General features: G+C 40.6%; 1 protein-coding gene across 1 annotated transcript; it reads left to right on the top strand.

Moving 5' to 3' along the window:
• The first annotated feature begins 1,898 nt into the window (after positions 1-1,898).
• LOC139662160 (ER degradation-enhancing alpha-mannosidase-like protein 3) lies at positions 1,899-19,196 on the top strand. The gene is made up of 20 exons (XM_071540777.1): positions 1,899-2,783; positions 2,944-2,989; positions 5,391-5,491; positions 6,624-6,663; positions 7,345-7,457; positions 7,768-7,921; positions 8,552-8,686; positions 9,238-9,343; positions 9,618-9,715; positions 9,888-10,013; positions 10,790-10,873; positions 11,243-11,326; positions 12,189-12,313; positions 12,533-12,698; positions 13,162-13,319; positions 13,440-13,557; positions 14,003-14,176; positions 14,603-14,768; positions 15,479-15,670; positions 16,380-19,196. Exons 1-20 carry the CDS (start codon positions 2,632-2,634, stop codon positions 16,673-16,675), a joined length of 2,634 nt encoding a protein of 877 aa, XP_071396878.1. The 5' UTR covers positions 1,899-2,631; the 3' UTR covers positions 16,676-19,196.
• The last annotated feature ends 539 nt before the right edge of the window (positions 19,197-19,735 follow it).

Genomic DNA, 19,735 nt, shown 5'->3' with positions numbered 1-19,735 from the left:
CCTGCAGGATCTGCTGCCGCTGCTTCTGCCACAGCTGTGCTCTCAGTGGCAGCAGGGACTATAACATTCTCAGTGGGGGCTACTGTTTCAGACCTGAACAACCTCTGTAGCAGCAGCAGCAGCAGTCACATCAGTCTCTTGCTCTACAGCTACTTCTGGTGCAGGAGCAACAGTGGCAGCATCAGGGATCAACTGCAGTTTCCTCTTCCTCTGCAACAGGTGCAGCTGAAGCTAATTTAGAATCATTTGAACATGAATCATGTTTGATCCTAGTTGGGGATTAGGGAGAACTTAAGTTTAGCTACACTTGCCCGTTGTCTATGCTACTATGGCCCATTGCAAATATAGCAAAACAATTACAACAACAATTCTGGACTATTTGCCCCATACTTCAGTGAGTGTCATTTGGCATGGGACTGGAGCAGTGTGCCAAATTTTGGCACATAGCTCAAGGCCAGCTCAAGGCCAGTCCCTCTTGTATTTGTATGTATTATTCTTTCTTTCTTTTTCTTTCTTTCTTTCTTTCTTTAACTGTCTTCCCATGCTTGAAACTTGGCATGTAGTTCCAGTCCCATGCCAAACGACACTCACTAAATTATGGTGCAAATAGTCCAGACAGTGCCGCTATAGCAGTGGTCTGACATCCAGTTGACATTCAATTCAATGGAGGATAAAGCCTGATAGCTGATTGAAAACCTTAAACCTTGAAGAACCAGTCAAACCTCCCTTTGTACACTCCTTTAGGCCTATACTCCTGTATAGAAAAACAACAAAAGAGTCTCTATCCAGACAAGGCCTGGCTATGAAGCCCCAATAAAAACTTCCTGGATAAAATTCCAAGGATTCAGGCGGCCTTGTGTAAACTGAGAGGTGATGTCCTTACTGGAAATGCTGAGTGAAATGTTAAATCCTATGTCACTGAATTTGAATGTTGACTCATAACTATACAAACCGTTTGTCCTGTTTCACACAGCTATTTTGACAAATCTTTAAATAATATGTTTATATATTAAATAAACTTTTTCCATTGATTATTTTAGGTAGACACTCACACATTTTATAATGAAACACTTTGTTTCTATGTATGTATGTAATACATTATAAACTGTTTGCTAACTTGCAAGCGAACTAGCCCAATGTCACTGTACTGCTCATAAAGCAGATTAAGGAAGCTGATCAACTGTGGAGCCAAAAAGCTGAGATCACTTTCAAATAAACTGATAATTCATTATGGTCATGCTTGCATTTTAAACTGATTATTGCCATCTATGCTGTTTACTGGCAGCATATGTAGAGATGGACAGAATATCTTGCAGCCAGTCAGTGAAGTGGGGTAAGTTACTCAATCATGTAAAATGCAAACATGGTGGTGACTTGTTGGCGGTCTTTCCCACTTCCACCTGACCCAGGTAAATGGGTCATGTTACTTAGCTGTTTCAGCTCATCTTTCATTTTAACTTGTTATTCCAGAGACACACAAAGAGACACAAACAACTCTTTGATGACATTCTGAAATTAAACTGTCTACAGATAATCCAGTGGTTCAGTTCCTGACCCCAGGAGCCATGAGTATACCTAAAAAAGTACAGTACTATCCTCTTTTTTTTTTTTCTTTTTTTTTTTTTTTTAGAAAACTAGAGAATAGACAAATTTGCTCCCAATTTAAAATTAGGGATATCGTTTTCCCCCCCTGCTCCATCACATCACCCAGTCCTTATTTCACAAAATGCATAGATTCACTTGCTGTTCAGGACAAGACTGACTCCACCCACCCAGTGACGTATGGTCCCTTTCTTTGGTGACCCCCCCCGGAAGTGTGTTAGCTGTCTGTACGGTCTATGGTCCGTACAGCTGAAAAAAAAATCCTGACTCTTCTTTGACAGCTCGGCACACGACGTCAGGGGATTACGGTGGTGATATTTACCTACGTGTCATCGATGATTTAATTGTCTAATAGTTAGACAGCGGGCATAGCAGGTGAACCCTTGAATATTTAGATGGAGACGTTGTTTTAGCCTTCTGCCTTTTTCTAAATATGCTAAATTAGCTAGCTAACTCGCCTTGATAATAAGCTTACGGCGAACTAGCAACTTGTTAGCTAGCTAACGGTAGGGATCCTCCCTGCTCTGTCTGTGTTGGTTAGCCAGCGTTAGCCATATAGCAAACTTCTTCACTGTGCTGTTAGTTTGGTAAATATAAATCGCCTCACTCGGATTATTGATTCCAGCAACAAGAAGTGCGCCGTTAGGTCTGCCAAACCTCTCTCCAAAACAGTGCTTCGCAGACTAGTTTTGCCTCGCAAGACTCAGCTCTAGCTTGCTGCATCTTTTGTTTGTTTACAAAGACAGCGGTCGCCTGAAGTGCTCAATGGGGATGTGGTGGTCTTAACAAGGCTGCTCAACTACAGCACAGCCGCTGTGGCGGGGATATGGAAGCGGTGCTGGGAGGCAGCTAACGTCAGCAAACGTTAGCCAGATCTCAACAATTAACTCTTTGGTGCGGAACCCAAAATGAGGATCAGGGTTTTAAAGGAGGAGAACTGTGCTTGCTGGACTGTTTGATTTTGCGTGGGCGTTGGGCAAAGGACAGGGTTTTGTTTATCCATTAAAGCTTAACCTGAGGTGAGATTACATGAGGAGAATAGGGAATAAGCTTTGCTGGGAAGTGGGCCACCCTCCTGGCATTGGAATGATGTTTAAGTCTCTCCTGATCACCAGTCTTCTTGGCTGGGCAAGTTGTCAAGAGAGCCAGACCATGACACCGGAGGAGAAGACTGATATCAGGTGATGTAGACAAACATGTAAACGTGTCTCTGTGTGTTTGTCTACGAGTGAGTGCATGTGTGAGAGCTTTCACAACACCATGACAAAGCATTACCACTTTTGTGTTATGTCGTTATTATATCTAATTTAAGCAATTTGTCTCTACCTTTTGTTGTTGTAGGGACCAGATTGTTGAGATGTTTGATCACGCTTACGGCAGTTACATGGTAAGATCATACAGTAACAGCAAACTAGTTCGATTATTTCTTATCACTACATTTATATTTACAAAACGTGAGTTTGGGATTAAAAGGTTTTATCTGACTTTTTTTTTTTTTTTTTTATCAAAAGTTATCCACATAATCTGAATATTTGAATGTTACTTGATGCTTGTGTTATTTATTTATTTATTTATTTAAAAAGAGGATTTGGGGGTTAAATGTTTAAAAAGGTATAAAGTTATCTCAGAAACTGCATTTCACTTTGGAACTATAATGTTCTAATTCCCATCCAATGATAAACTTTAATGTTTTTCAGTAAGGACCAATCAGAATCAACCTTGCAGCCATCTAACGTCTGATGAGGGTATAAATATCGGCATGCAAGCCTGAAAAAAAGGAAAATGATTAAAGGTTAATGATCATGTCGAATGCAAACTTGCAGGATTTGGTTGTGGCTGCAGTGTTGGCCTGGTACAACAGCTGCTTGACTTCAATTATTCTGTGTTTGTTGGCGCTCTAGATTGTATTCCCTCTGGTGTTGTCAGTGGTGATAGAGATGAGGCAGTGGACAGACAAGCATAGATGCATGCCTTAAAGGATAATTCCAGTTATTTTCAACCTAGGTTTTTCCTAATTTTTGCCATCATGACAATTGATTGTGTTCAGAACCTCTTCACTTACTTCACTGTAGAGCTTTATATACTTCCAGGTAACTTATCCTTAACCTGAGTGCCAGAGAAAGAACCCCATTATAACCTCCATTATAACTAATGAGTTTGGCCAGACTGGTAGGTGGTGAACAATGAGAGTGTACACTCAGAGACCTCCAGGTCATCAAGAAGCATCTAGTGGTTTAAAGTGTCTAGACTGCCAGACTGGGCAGGGAGAGACAAGCTATTCTGTGAAAGAGAGGACAAAGTTGGTTAGAGGGAGCATGTTCCAATGTTTTTGATAGAAATGAAAGGTGCAATACAGGTCTGCAGTTTTTGACGTTAAATGAGACAAGTGTAGGCTTATTGAGAAGAGGAGTAACTCTTCTTTGAAGATAGATGGTACACAGCCAGATGTCAGTAAGAAATTGATGATGGTAGTGAAGAAAGGGAGCAGATCAGCTGTGGAGTTGGTCTGGAGGAAGTTAAAGAGTCAAGGCTGATGGTAGCCATGCCGGCAGAGATCAATTTTAGCTGTTTCTGAGGCGAGAGTGGAGTTGCTGGGGGTTGGAAGTGCAGGATTGGTTTAGATTTTAAAGGCATGAAAGGTTGATTTAGCAGCAGAGATGGATATGCAGACAGAGGAAAGGAGAGATTAATCCATTCTGAATGGAATTTTGTTTGCTGTGAAAGGGGTATAAACCCATGATAATCCATTCATATTCATATTCAGGAGAATATTAGCAGCTAATAGCCATAGTCATATAAATGCTTAAACCTACAACTTTACTTGGTTGGAACACATAACATTCTTTCTGGGCATGTTTGTCCACTTCACTAAGTCAGTAGCTCTCAATCCTGGTCCTCAGGACCCAGAGCCCTGCTGGTTTTCAACCAAACCACTGGATTAAGTGATGTCAACAAGTAAATGCAGTTAATTGTTGTCTTTTGAGTCTTGTGATTTTTGGTAGCCGTAGGTCAAGTGTCCAGTGAGTCACGTACATGTGACAGAACAAGACTTTTCCACATTCAAAAGGTTTTCCTTGCCACCCGCCCCAAGTGTTTTTTGTTCTTAACACTTTTTATAGATTTTCCTTGTATAAGGGATTTGGATGTGTAACACTAATCCCTTTTCCTTTTTAGAGATTCATAATGGCCTCCAATAGCCTAATGCTTTTTTCCTAAAAGTTGTTTTTTTAGGAGTTGAAGACTTCTGTCTCTTCACAAAAGCCCTCTGACTAGGGCTGGGCGATACGGACAAAATCAAATATCACAATATTTTTGACCACATACCTCGATATCGATATTGCGACAGTATTGTAGGGATGACTATTGGTGCTTTCACAAAATATTTACACAGTGAGATAAATAATCATCAGTAATGTGGATATAATGACTAAGTGGGTAAAGGCAAATAATAGAACAGCTAGAACAGTCTGGTAAGTTCAGAAAATGACATCACTTTACTGTAATGCAGCCTTTAAAACCAGGAAAAGACAACACTTATGCCATATCACGATATTACGATATCCAAAATCTAAGACGATATCTAGTCTCATATCACGATATCGATATAATATCGATATATTGCCCAGCCCTACCTCTGACCTGCTGGCAATTGTCAAATAAAAAATCTTATTAAAATGACATTTGCATACATCAGTGAAAACATGAAACAGACATAAGTTTTTTTCCCTCGTGCTTATTGAGGAACTTCTCAGTAGACTGACAGTGTCTGTCCCATGTTTGTGCTGCAGAAATATGCCTACCCAGCGGACGAGCTGATGCCTCTGAGCTGCAGGGGGAGAGTCCGCGGCCTGGAGCCCAACAGAGGTGACATCGATGACTCTTTGGGGAAGTAAGTTCATCATCTACATACAGCAAATTAACTATTTAGGGTTTTTCTAAACCATGTTGGTAATGATAAATGAAAATATCAGTGAGTTCAGTTCACAGCTGTTTACTTTTTAAAGCGTAATATCTATGCATTTCGCAGTCATTGCAGTCATTGCTCTCCCGGGCATTATTCTATAGAGCTGTACTTAAGGCTCAATATTTTTTTTTACCACTGACTTGCTGAAGATAAAAAGTCATTTTTGCCCATGTTCACAGAACATATTCAATTGCTGAGTCTGACTAACTTACTGGGTCTGACGTCAGACTATCCTTAAGGATTCCCTCTCCATTGTGAATGCGCATGGATAGTGTCTTATTGTTAACTTGCCTTTACTGTAGAACATCCTAACTGCTGTGATCAAACTCTGTGTTGATCTTCTGTCATGTTTCCTGCCACTTTCCACGGTATAATATCAAATAAATCAACCTTAAATGTATCAAAATAAACGAAAAAAAACCTCTCAGCTTGATTACAATGAGTTTTGAAATTGCATCGGCACACATTTTTTAATTCGAAGCTGTAAATCGCTCCAAATATTGGAGCAAAGTAGAGCTGTATTCTAAATTGGTTAAGGAATTAAGAATTAAGGAGGTGACAAAATGGAAAATAAAAAATATTACCATGTGACTATGCATGCAAGTAATTTATTTTTATGTCAGCAAATATGTTAGAAATTGTGGAATGAACATGAAGGGTGATGTTTATGTAATTTCAGCTCTTTGAAAAGATATCTTCAGAGCAGACAAGGACTCAGAACCCCGTTGGATTTGTTATGCTCTGCTCTGTTCCAATTAGACAGATGTGATTTGACTTGGGAGAGATGCCCTAGTTTTTCTGTGATTCAAGGATTAGATGCTAATTCAAGTCAATGAAATTTGCAAGGAAGTCATTAGAGCATGTATACATAATGCAGAACATCGATTTTTACCCCACATGTTGTGTAATGTAATTTCACTGGAAATGCAACAGATTTGTTATTTAACAGCTAGTAGTTCATTTCATGTTAAAATTGGATCAGTGGCAAAAAAAAGATAGAAACCCAGCTCCACCATGCTCTGCCACAGACTCTCATCACCTTTTTTCTGTGCTCTAGGTTTTCTCTCACACTGATTGACACCCTCGACACCCTGGTGGTGAGTACTGGCTTTAACCCTGTTTTGCATATTTAGGATTGGATCACGTGCTTAAAGGTGGTCTCCTCTGGGGTTTGAGGTCTTCTATTCCTTCTGGCCCGTCCCTCATTGAACTGTGCACATGATGTTTTGGGACGTGCTTAGAATATTTGAGCAAATATTGACATTAGGACACCCTTCACTGTTTAATGGGTGATGATATCAAACAAAGCAGCAGCTTTATATACCTGTCCGTTGGTCTTGATGCATGTCCACACACAATCCTGATAGAGCTTTAGTGAATAAATAGTGTGATTGTTAGTGAAGAAGTCTTTTGTTTTTGTTTTTTTTGTTTTGTTTTTTTTGCTTGTGTAAGTTAGGCCTGCAGCTAACGTTTATTTTTATTATTGATTAATAATGTTTTGAAATTGTTTACTTCCCAAAAAACCACCAAAGTACTAATTTTGTAGTGATGTGAAATGGAGAAAAGCAAGCAAACCTTAGCATTTGTGAAGCTGTAACCAGCAACTATTTGGTACTTTTACTTGATAAGTTACTAAAACTATTAATTGATTATATTAACGTTATAATCGATTCATTTTCAGAGAATTGATTAATCAACTAATCGTTTTAGCACTAGTGTAAGTAGTATTGTATAGTAAGTACATTGATTTGTGCCTGCCTGCTTGTCTGTATGAGCAGGTGTTAAACAAGCTGGATGAGTTTGAGGATGCAGTGAGGAAGACTGTGAGGGACGTGCGCCTGGACAACGATGTGGTCGTGTCCGTGTTCGAGACCAACATCCGAGTCCTGGGGTATGCGACATGTCTTCTGCACATTTACTGCTTTATGTTCTTTTAACCTAATTTTTAAAAACAGATTGGTCTATGTAATGACATATCTGACTGGAGTGGAATGTTTTTGATAATTCTTCGTCAGTATGTACAGTTAGTTCACTTCAGTACTGCTTATTACTGTTATTGGACAGAACTGTTATTGTATTGTAACTATCAAGGCTCACTCTCACTGTAGTCTCAAGTTGTCCTTTATCTTTCTTTCCTTTCTTTCTTTCCTATTTTTTAAACCCATCTCTTTCTCTCCTTCCCTTCCTTAATCCTCCCCCAGGGGCCTTTTGGGGGCGCATGTAATGGCTGACCTGCTCCGTCAGCGTGGGGAGAGGATGCAGTGGTATGGAGACGAGCTCCTACACATGGCCAAAGAGCTGGGCCATCGATTACTGCCTGCCTTTAACACCACAAGTGGCCTTCCCTACCCCAGGGTACGCCTTATTTCATCGTAAAATATCAGTGTGGTTTTTATGCCTCAGCAACGGCCGGAGGCATAATGTTTTCAGGTTGTCCGTACGTCTGTACGTCTGTCTGTACGTCCCATTCTCGTGAACGCGATATCTCAGGAACACCTTGAGGGAATTTCTTCAAATTTGGCACAAATGTCCACTTGGACTCAAGGATGAACTGATTAGATTTTGATGATCAAAGGTCAGTGATGACATTTTATATCCAAAAGTTCAAAGGTCAACTTCACTGTGACATCATAATGTTTTGCTTACCACTGTAGCTGAGACACCAAAATCCTATAAGTTGACCTAATAATCACATTTAATATATATGTTCAATACATAAAGACTGTCCTTGCAATGATAAAACAAAGTTTATTGGCGGAGGCATACAACCGCGAGGCGGTTATTTCTAGTTTCTTTATATGAAGATAGAGCAGTCAGTCGAGATACTGTCAGAATTGTGTTAGTTTTTCAGATAGTGCATGGGTAAGACAGGAACAAGGGAATTAAATGGGTGTTTCTATTTCTTAGTTCATTGTTAGTCCTTTGTTTTGCTACCCACACTTATGGCATCCAGTTGTACTGATTTGTTTATTTTTGGTTTTCCAGGTGAACCTGCGGTATGGGGTCCTAAACCCCCTCTCACGCACAGGCACTGAATCGGACACCTGTACAGCCTGCGCAGGGACCATGATCCTGGAGTTTGCTGCCCTCAGCAGACTATCTGGAGAAGCTGTGTTTGAGGTATTACCTGTCTCTACTTTCTCCCTAAACATTAAGCAACCGCAGCAGAAATAAGATTTGTTTGTGTCGTCCCTGATGGTATCTTCTTTTTAAATGCATTTTCCTTGTCTCCACCTTGATTGGTTGTATAATCATCTAATTTTTAATTTTGACGAGTCAGATGAATAAATGTGTCAATCAACCTTTTTATTAGGGATTAGGAAGCTTGGGAGCCCACAGCTAGTACATTTCAGACATGGGTAGTGCAAAATTGCCTTAATCCAGAGTTAAAATGTGGGCTAATAAAGATATCATGGTGACGGCAGTGATGACAGCAAAATAACCGAACAGTCCAAGTGTTCAAAATGGCCTGTGTGGTGATGGTTGTGGTTGGAAATACACAACTGAGTAGATGTATGTTTTGTTCGGATGGTCCAGAATGAGCAAGGTCAAGGAAAAAAAGCCAGAGAAAGGGAATAGCCTTCTATGCACTTTTAATATCAGTCGTCGAATGTTGAAAGCATATCATATCGATGATGATGATGATGATGATGGGGATTTTCTTTTTTCAGGAACATGCAAGGAAGGCCCTGGACGTCCTTTGGGAGAAGAGACAGAGAGGAAGTGACTTGGTGGGAACGGTCATCAATATCCATAATGGAGATTGGGTCCGGAGGGGTGAGGCGAAAACACACATACACACACATGCATATTCAAATTCTGCACAAAAAATAAAAACTTTGGCAAAGGTTGGAGACCAAATTGGAACCAGAAACATTCTAAAATTGGATTAGCATGATATGTAACACAGAGCTACTCAGTACACACACACACACACACACACACACATACACACACACAGACTCCATGGATAAACCAGAGAGCTATTTTGAGTCTCTTGCTCCTTTTCTGATGCTCATATCTTCGCTGCCTCTCACCTCTGTGTTTGTAGACAGTGGAGTGGGTGCTGGTATCGACTCGTACTACGAGTATCTGATGAAGGCCTACATTCTGCTAGGAGACAATGTTTATCTGGAGAGGTTCAACATTGTAAGTCACTTTTTTACCCTAAATAAATCTGTATTCAAGCAGCCTGCACCTTCTTTATTGTGCTCCCTGTTGCAACACCATTGGCCCACCACTGGCTTCGTTTACATAGTGATTGATTGGGTTGAAGACTTTTTGTTGTTTGCTAGCTTTTCACGCTGTTTGTATGCTACAGCACTACAGTGCCATTATGAAGTACATCAGCCAGCCTCCCCTGCTGCTCAACGTGCACATGCACAACCCCACTGTGAGCGTGCGCAGCTGGATGGACTCCCTCCTTGCCTTCTTCCCCGGCCTGCAGGTCAGTGGCAGTGGGTTAAGCAAAATTACCACCATCAAAAAATAGTAGAATGCACACACAAAGTGGTGAAGATTAGTTGCACTGATAAACTATAGAAAAATAAATTGTCGCACACTTTTGCTGTGACAGTTATTTTGCACTGACATTTAAGTTATATTGCTTTTATCAGGGTCTAAAATTTAAAATGGCATGCAATACCCTAAGTAGCCCATGGACAGATTTGCAATCAGCTATTAGAAAGATAATAAAATATAATCCATAGATTCATTCATAAATTATTCAATGGAAAGTATCTATCCTACCCTGGGGTATAATTGTGGATTCAGTATGTTTTTATTGTGAATATTATTGCCCTGTGAAAAAAGATGTTTTCTTTTGATGAATTGAGGTGTATTGGGAATAAACCTGGATCAATATTATGTGCTCAGAGTACAGAACGCCACATCCATTACAATATACTACCATAAACTGCAAGCAAAGAATTACAGCTATTTATAATTGCATACATGTGTAATTCTCTTCTAGCGCACCACTGTGTTTTGGACCCAGTTTGTATGAAGAACGACTTTTGCATCACTAAGTGTGAAAGTGGCAAAATCAGTATCACATTGTGTATTTGGGAGTCATAAGCATATCTATTACGTTATAAGTGGTTTAAATTGCTGCCAATTGGCTTCATCCTCAGAATGCTTGATAATTGAAATTGCTCTTTGTGGTAAAACTCAGACTGGAGTATTGTTATGTAGAATGTTGTTGTTTGTCAACCTCACCTACAGGTTTTGAGAGGAGATTTGAAACCAGCCATTGAGACCCATGAGATGCTCTACCAAGTCACCAAACAGCACAAGTTTCTACCAGAGGTAAAGAATCTCAGACCTTCTTCAAAGTGCTCCATTTAATGGCATATACGTAGGCTAACGTCACTATTTACTATTTATAGTACTCAGCCCATTTTAAGTTACGGCATATTTATAGTAATATCGATGTATAACGTATGCCTATAAAATAAAGCATGAATGAATAAATGAACAGCCATAGCCATTGATCAGTGTTTCAGATATGTGATACTGGTAGAAAATACTCGTAACATCATGCTAATCCTATACAAAACAACAAATACATTTGTTTTTTTGTCACATTTTTATCAAACCTGTTAGCAAAAGTAAAAAATATGTGTTTGGGTGGAACCAGTGTCTCTAACTGGTTCTCATGTGTTCACCTTCCTGTAGGCTTTCACCACAGAGTTTCGAGTTCACTGGGGCCAACACCCACTGAGGCCAGAGTTTGCAGAAAGCACCTACTACCTCTATAAGGTGACAAAATTAACTGGAGACTTTCATAAACATCAGTGAAATGTAGTCCCCATTCCTGAAAAATGGGTAAGGTTAGTCGGGGATAAGAAGGCTGATTTTGTTACCTCCGCCAAGGAGGTTATGTTTTCGGTGCCGTTTGTTTGTTTGTTTGTCTGTTAGCAGGATTACAGAAAAACTGGCCCGATTTTCATGAAACTTCCTGGAAGAGTGTAGCATGGGCCAAGGAAGAACCCATTAAATTTTGGAGCGGATCCGGATCCGACTCACGAACAAGCAATAATAGCACAAACCTTGGCGGAGCTCACCGAGTGCCCTTCTAGTTCTCACTGGGTTACCTGCATTAGCGAGTCATGTTTGTTTGTTGCTTGGATGAGAACATCAACCCTGATAAGTGAGCTGTGCACCAATGTTTTTTAACAATTAATTAGTCATACTGTGCAAGCTTGGAGTGGCTATAATTGGTGAAAAGAGAGATTTTAATCATCTTTGATTAAGGGGGTCTTGTTTGCTTGACTGACAGCCTTAGTTTAAGGGGGAAACTCGGGTGTCACAGCAGCAATTGGCAGAACAATGTACAGTACAGGAAAGGTAATAAAAATAAAAACAGTGCAGGAAAGATATAAGGCAATATAAATAAATATAAAGCTATAGAACAATGAAGATAAAAAAAATATAAAACTATTAACAGTGTTTCAAGCGTCTAAAGTGTCTAAAGATCTCCACTGAATTGAATTTCTTGGAATTGACTGAACCATGTCTGTGAAACTGGCCCACTGTTCCACTATGAGCACCAAGTGGTTTTATGCTACTGAGACTGAACCATGTAACAAGTGTGGGTGGGATCATGTGCTGCTCTCTACAGGCCACAGGCGACCCCTACTACCTCAGAGTGGGACAGTCCATTGTGGAGAAGCTCAATGCCTATGCCAGGGTGCCTTGTGGGTTTGCTGCCGTGCAAGATGTCCGCACTGGGACACACGAAGACAGGTAGCCTTTAGGACAAAAACTGTTCAAAGCATTTTTAACCTGACTGGTACATGTTTGGGTTACTTGGGTTGCAAACAGTTTTTCCTTCTTGATGAAATAGTTGTTGTAATGGAAACTTGAAAAACTGTATAATAACATTTTGGAACTAGATTTTGTGGCTTGAAATTGTTAACCTGTGTGTCTGTGTATGTGTATGCGTGTGTTTGTGTGTGTGTGTAGGATGGACTCGTTCTTCCTGGCAGAGATGTTTAAATACCTGTACCTGCTGTTCTCTGAGAAGAGTCAGCTGCCCTTCGATATCGACGACTACATCTTCACCACAGAGGCGCACCTTCTCCCCGTCTCTCTCTCCACCACCCAGCCCCCCTGTCAGGGGAACAACACGGTGAGGACACACACTCACACACACACATACACACACACACAGTCACACACATAACATTGATATTTGTCATTTTGATTGATACAAGCTGATATAAGCTTCAAATACACATGAAAAGCCTATTTTGTTGGGGTTTTTTTTTTTTTTTTAATATATTTTTATATTGACACTATTTATATTTTAAGTTATTTACATAATTAACCAAACATTTTTGACTAACTTCGCAATTTAATGTTAGATTATTACAACTAAATGTTATAACGGACATATCATTATGTATTACATTATGAACAAAGGCTATAGCATTATGTATTCTGCATTTTATTACATTATGGAGACTTAATTACATTTTGAGTTTTCATGACTTTATTGTTTTATTGCATTATGTGAAGAGCACAGTTGTTACATAATGAGTAGCTACAAATGCTAACAAACCCTTCAAGTGCTTTCTCAATTTTGACCCCAGGAGGCTGTTCCCATTGCTCAAGAAGAAGACCTGTTCACGTATTCCTGCCCCAGCACCCAGACTTTGTTCCCCAACAACCCTTCCTTTGCCAAAACCATCCGGGACAGCTACAAGTACCTCACTGGGGTGGGACGGGCCTTCCACTCCTTGCCTGTCAGGTGTGTGTGTCTAGTCACAAGGGTGCTGTTGGATTTAGAGTGAAATGACTGGTAGAATGTGTGAGCCGTAGTGACTTTGAGTTTTGACTTTGTGTGTGTGTGTGTGTGTGTGTTTTACAGGGAAATTGAACTACCACTCCATGACAATGGCATGGAGCCAGTAGAGTTCTTGAAAAGCATGGGCATTTCTCTCACCCCGCTGAACGAGGCCACAGCTGGAGAAACTGGAAGTCAGAGGGTACTTGAAGCTCTGCCTGCTTTTTATATTTCTATATGTATTTCTACATCCATATCTACAGCTGACCAAAACTGATGGTCAATTAAGTGGACTGCAGGGCTTGCACAAGGCTGCACCAATGTCTTAACGACCCTCTCAAACATAAAGTGTCCCTGTAGATTTGGGTCAGAACAGCCAATTGGTCCCCATCAAAATCACAGAAGATCTTGCAGCAAGTGATTGTGCAGTCATATAATGCTGATATTTAACTTGTAGGGATGGGCAATATGGGAAAAAATATTCTATCATAATATTTTCAGAGATTTTCATGATTCAAGAATATTAGGAGTAGTACATTTTCAAAGAAGATAAACAGGTTTAGAAAACCATGAGAAATGAGAAAATACTGAATCATGAGGACTCATTATTGTTTTCCTTCCAATTTCCTATATGCTATTTCTTTTAGGAGCATAAAGGAGTGTACCGGGTCAAACTGGTGGCAGAGGTGAGCCAGACGCCGGAGGAGGAGGAGGTGGTGCCACACATTGTCCAGCTCATATCCCCCCCATTTCTGGGCAGGACAGTCCTCACTGCTGGACCTGCCAAGTTTGGAATGGACCTTACCAAGCAGGAGCACGGGGTGAGCTGCTTATGTAATGATGATATATCAAACATCAAATCCCAACAAGTCACATTACTTTTATATCAAACAAGTCTTTAATTACAGTAACATGCAATCACAAACTGTTGAGCAAGTGGATTTGAGTAGATGGGACCTTTTACTTATTTACTAAGTTAATTTACTAATTTACTAACTTTACTAATTCATGGCAGCTGGTAGATTTGTTTGTATTTAGGTTAAGTCAACATATTTACTCTTGCCAATAGTTTTTAGATTTTGCTAGAATACTCCAGATGTTGCCTGTTTGTCAAACAAAGAATGTTTCTGTTCTCCCCCCCCCCCCTCTCTCTTTCTCCCTCTCTCCTCACACACATGTGCCTCACACTCTTCCATCTCATACCGACACAATCACTTTCGTTAACACACACTCTCTTGTGCCCCCAGGTGAAGGGCAGCATAGTGAAGGCGTCTCCCTACACAGCATGTGGGCCCATAGATAATGCAGGGGATCTTAAAGGCCATATAGCCCTGGCACTGCGTGGGGACTGTATGTTCGCTGGCAAGGCTCGTAGGCTGCAGGAGGCTGGAGCCATAGGAGTCATCTTCATAGGTGAGGAGAACCACAGGAGCTGAAACTAGGTCCACACTGACTCTCCGACATTCTTTCTACATCTAAAAGCTCTGTACACAAACACACATTCAGACTGCTCATGCATAATTGAGCTCTGTGCAGAAGCCAAAACCAGCATGTGTCTCAGAGCAAGACACCCCTGTTCCAGCTGACGTAATCTCTTTTGTCAAAATCTTCTTGAAAGATTCTGTCACTGCTATGTGCCATGAAACCCGATTTACTTTGATAAATCATGTTTTAGTGGAACAGGTGCTTTCCTACTCAGCAGTGCTAAACACACCCGATTTGCGTTAGAAAAAACAATAACAAAAAAATCACAGCTGAACTTCAAAATCTTGTATAAAAAATATTTCAGTGACTTTAAACTGAAGTAGCTGTGAATTATTCTGTCACCATCATGTGTACATTTGCAGTGTAGATTGCAGTTGACATGGTGCTTTTTCTATTTTATTCAGTTCAACATCCTGCAAAACCTCTTAAGAAGGGCCCATTACAAATGAAACTAGAATCTTATCTAGCATTTCTTGCAAAGTGTCTGCAGATCAAAAATGTTGATCAACTTAAGGCAACTGTATTCTGCAGATTTTTCTTATCCTTTTCCCCAGACCACTGAGAGCAGTAACAAACCAGTTATTTGTCATTGTCATTAACTCTTCCAACTTCCAACTTTGCCCTCTTCTCTTTCCCAGACCACCGTGAGGGGAGCAACAGCGAAGAGACGCCGCTGTTCCAGATGGTCGGAGACGGCGACTCCACCACAGACATCAGCCTGCCTTTGGTCTTCCTGTTCAGCCGCGAGGGAGCCGTGCTCACGGCCGCCCTGGAGGAACATCACAATGTAGATGTGCTGCTGTTGCCCAAGGAGAGGCAGCTGGGACACGGTGAGGATTTCACTCATTAGTTGTCTCTAATAAGCCCCTCTACAGAGAGAGAAATAAATAAATAGACAGAGACATGGATTGAGTGACATTCCTGAAGCTGACATGTGACATTTGCCTCGTCTTTAATAATAATAGTAATGATAATAATAATGTGTCTCATTGCTCCATTCTGACATTTTTAAAATTGCATTGATTGGCCTAAGACGGGCGCTACAACGTTTGTTAACTCGTTAGATTTTGCTGAAACTTGGAGGAATGATGCTTCTAACCACTGCGTTGTCACATTTTCAAAATTTGTTCACTCGTCCATGTGTCACGCACAAAATCTCAGACACCACTGATCCCATTTTGACAAAAACTTGGGGAAATCATTCATCTCACCGCTGCGTTCCAGCATTTAAAATTACACTGATTGGCCCGAGGGGGAACTGCAATTACAGCTCAAAACAAGGTGACATATTTGTTACTGACGGGAATGTTTACATGTTTCAATTTCATTTTATTCATATATCCCTTCATCACAAGCATGTCTCAAAGGACTCTACAATGAATGAGCCTACCTTGATATAACTAATCAACAATCAATCACAGAACAAAAAGATGTATTACAGTATGCATTTGCTCTGTTACTGTTGCCTCCTTTTGAACTTTGTCATAACCTTAGTGCCTCTCTCACATGTAATTCTCTGCTCTCCTCGTCATTGTCCAGATAAGCCAGAGAAACCCCTCGGGATGAATATCAAGTTCCGTCTAGCAGAGGAGGGCGAGCTGGAGGAGGGCACAGCGCGAGGGCCCACCCTGGAGTTTGTCCTGGAGAAAGGAGAGGTGCTCCTCGAGGAAGAGGAGGAGGAGGAAGAGCTCAGAGGAGAGCAGCAGTCGCGGCAGCAGTACTGCACAACGGCGTCGGAGAATGACAGCACTGAGCCGTGCTCGGCAGCTGTGCTTTCCCCTCTGGATTCATCTCAAAGCCCAAACTCTAACAGTGGACCAGACACGAACCCTTGACCATCGCTGATCCCAAAGCAGCCAAGTTCCTGTGATCCGCTCACACTGATAATAAGGCAGCAGCTTCCTAACACTGATCCTTCGTCAGTATCGAAATGGCACGTGCCTCAGAGCCCTCACTGCCCTCGATGGAGCCATAACTGACCCTGCCTGCATGTTAACAGCCAGTGGAGGAGAGTCAAGCAGTGTGGCAGCCGCACTCACTTCCAGTCCCCACTTTCAAACCTCAAGGTGGTTCTGTAGTCCGTAGGCTGACAGTCGTGTTGGACCTTTTTATTCTGTGTGGTGCAGGTCTCTCTTGAAATGAGGGTTTTTATCTCATGAGACTGAACTGGGTAATTAAAGGCTAAATAAACACAAAAGGATGAAGCATAGGTTAAGATGGATGGGCTAGCGCTGCCTAAACCTAGCCTGTAGTGTTGCTGTTGTAGGCACATACTGTTTTTTTGGTGGTGATAATGAAATAGAGCATTAAATAGTGTTTAAAAATTACCTCGCCATAGAGGAAATTATGAAAAAAGGCAACAGAAACATACTCGGTTAGTTACTTTTTATGCAATGCAGTTTGTTTTTAGTCTAGATTGCACCTTTCGACTGTTGGAGGTATAGAAATCAATCGGTAGGAAAGGAGGTGCCTAATGTGGTGTTCTCTCAGCTGTGCAATGTGGGTGGTAATTTGCTCCATTTCAACAAGTACTGTTTAATATCTAGTGATGGTGAATGGACTCTTACCTGGCCAGTTGTTTGCTTTGGTTACCTTAACTTCTCAGTAATATAATGTCAGTAGATGAAGGGTATATTGGGGCCAATTTGGAAACCAAGTTTTATTTATTTTGTACTGGTAGGCTACTTCAGGGATTTCAAGAGTGAATGCAATTTGGCGCAATTTGATGTTGAAGTTGAAGTGTGTGTGTGTGTGTGTGTGTGTGTGTGTGTGTGTGTGTGTGTGTGTGTGTGTGTGTGTGTGTGTGTGTGTGTCTGCATTTGTACTAGTTTGTGTTTTTATGTGTGTGATTACTATAACACCCAAGACCACAACTGACCTAATACATCACTGTCTTCACAAAGTCACCTTTCCAGGAATGAAGAATAAAAGTCTTACTTTAAGATTGACACCCATGGATTTTTTAAATTCTATATGGGTTCCATGGGCCTGAAGGACACTTGACACTTGTTCAACCCATAAATATCCATGTAGTCATTCAGTCATTACAGAAATTACCAAAGCTGCAGTAACGTGTACGGCTGCATGTGTTTGCACCCGTTGGCTCTGGACTCTGTTAGGTTGGTCTGCAGTCCCAGAATGCTATGCACTTTGGAGCACGGGTATGTTCCTCTATGGCCGATCCTTACAGGGACGACCACACAGCCTGTCTTTGTGTGTGTGTGTGTGTTGCCATCAACATTTTTAATTGCAAAGAATATCATAAATATCCTACTTGCGTAGCGTGATAATGATCCATTTATATTCAAGTTGAAATGTACTACAAGAAAAACCCTCAAGGGTCAGTTCCAAGACATGGCAAAATCCAATTTGAATCATGTTTTGTAACAAAAATCACATGTAAGAGTACAGCAAGGTACCAAACATGTATCCAAAATGAATCTGTAACAGTGAAACTGGAAAGGCCAATTGGATCCTGAAAGATTGGTTCCAAAATATGATCGATATCAATTGTATTTTTTGAAATTATTGGATTCATTTCAGAACAAGTGTTGTTGACTCTGTTATCAAGACCGTGATTTACCTGCTCTCTCTCTCTCTCTCTCTCTCTCTCTCTCTCTCTCTCTCTCTCTCTCTCTCTCTCTCTCTCTCTCTCTCCCTTCCTCTCTCACACACACTCACACACATACACACTCTTCACAGACTGAGAACTTCATGGGCATTATTATGTGTAACAACTATATGCAACAATTCAGAAAGATGCATAACTCTACATGGTAATCAGTTAGGTATTTTGTATTGTTATTTTTTTTCATTTCCTTTAATCTCACTAATACTAAATTAAGTTGCATGGGTTTTTTGTGGCACATGGGGTTTATATGATCGAACTACATGGGAATGTGAGCCGATGTTTGTGTAGGAAAAACAGTGTTCTGGTGCCAGAGTATACTTTCTTTTACGTTTGTGCAGTGGACTCTTTTTGATGCTGCTGACTGAGTTCATTTCAAGTCTTAATCCAACATGACGTGTCTGTTTTATTTTTGTGTGTATGTACAAGGCATTGCCAACCTGTATACCTCAAGACTGTGTACATGGTCTGTAAGATCATTACTATTCACACAGAGAAAAGGACCATGGACACGATGAAATGGAATTTTTTTAATTTATTTTTTTTTCATGCTATTTATTTTGTGATCAGTTATTCTGGAAGGTTTCTGTTGATGAGTAGCTGAAGCTCAAAAAGTGCCAAAGGGATGCATGACATGGGTCCTGATTCTGTTTTACATTTTCCTGTCCTCTCTGAGAAGTATTTATTTGCCGACTGTGAGCTGAGGCAATCTCGTCAATAAATTTCAAATCATGATTTCAAATCTCCTCCCGTCTTTGTTATTACTGTATCTGGAAACATATAATCCAAAATTATATCAGATTTATGGAATTTGGTGGATATTTTTGTCCAAAGCACTTTACATTACTTTGTATTTTTAGCACTGGTGGCTACAATGGGCAACAAACTAACTGGCCAATTTTAGTGCTGCTTTACCTGTTGAGCTATACAAGATAACATCAACTACTTTATTTCTAAAATCAGTATGTCTAACTGGTATGGTGTTTTTGAGGAGATATTTTCAAATTATCACTTAATTATTTGACAGGTGTGTGGTTGCCTGGTGTGCCTGATTGGTCTTTGTAATTTAATATTGAAATTCACTTTAATCTCATTCAAATCCTCTTCCGCACGAGACAACCACAATGGAGATCAATAGTTCCTCTGGTCACCATGGATATTAAATTACAAAGACCAATTAGGCACACCAGGCAACCACACCCCTGTCTAATAATTGTGAAGTTATAATTCGATGAGGCCCTAATCCTCTTGGACCTCGTGTTGACAA

Source organism: Centroberyx affinis, unplaced genomic scaffold (genome assembly GCF_046629955.1).
Source record: "Centroberyx affinis isolate AG114_WGS23_722 - 3 ecotype Tasmania unplaced genomic scaffold, CSIRO-AGI_Caff_v1 ptg003720l_1, whole genome shotgun sequence".
NCBI classification, from domain to species: domain Eukaryota; kingdom Metazoa; phylum Chordata; class Actinopteri; order Beryciformes; family Berycidae; genus Centroberyx; species Centroberyx affinis.
Note: the sequence above shows the minus strand (reverse complement) of the source record. Positions and strands in the feature narration are given on the sequence as shown.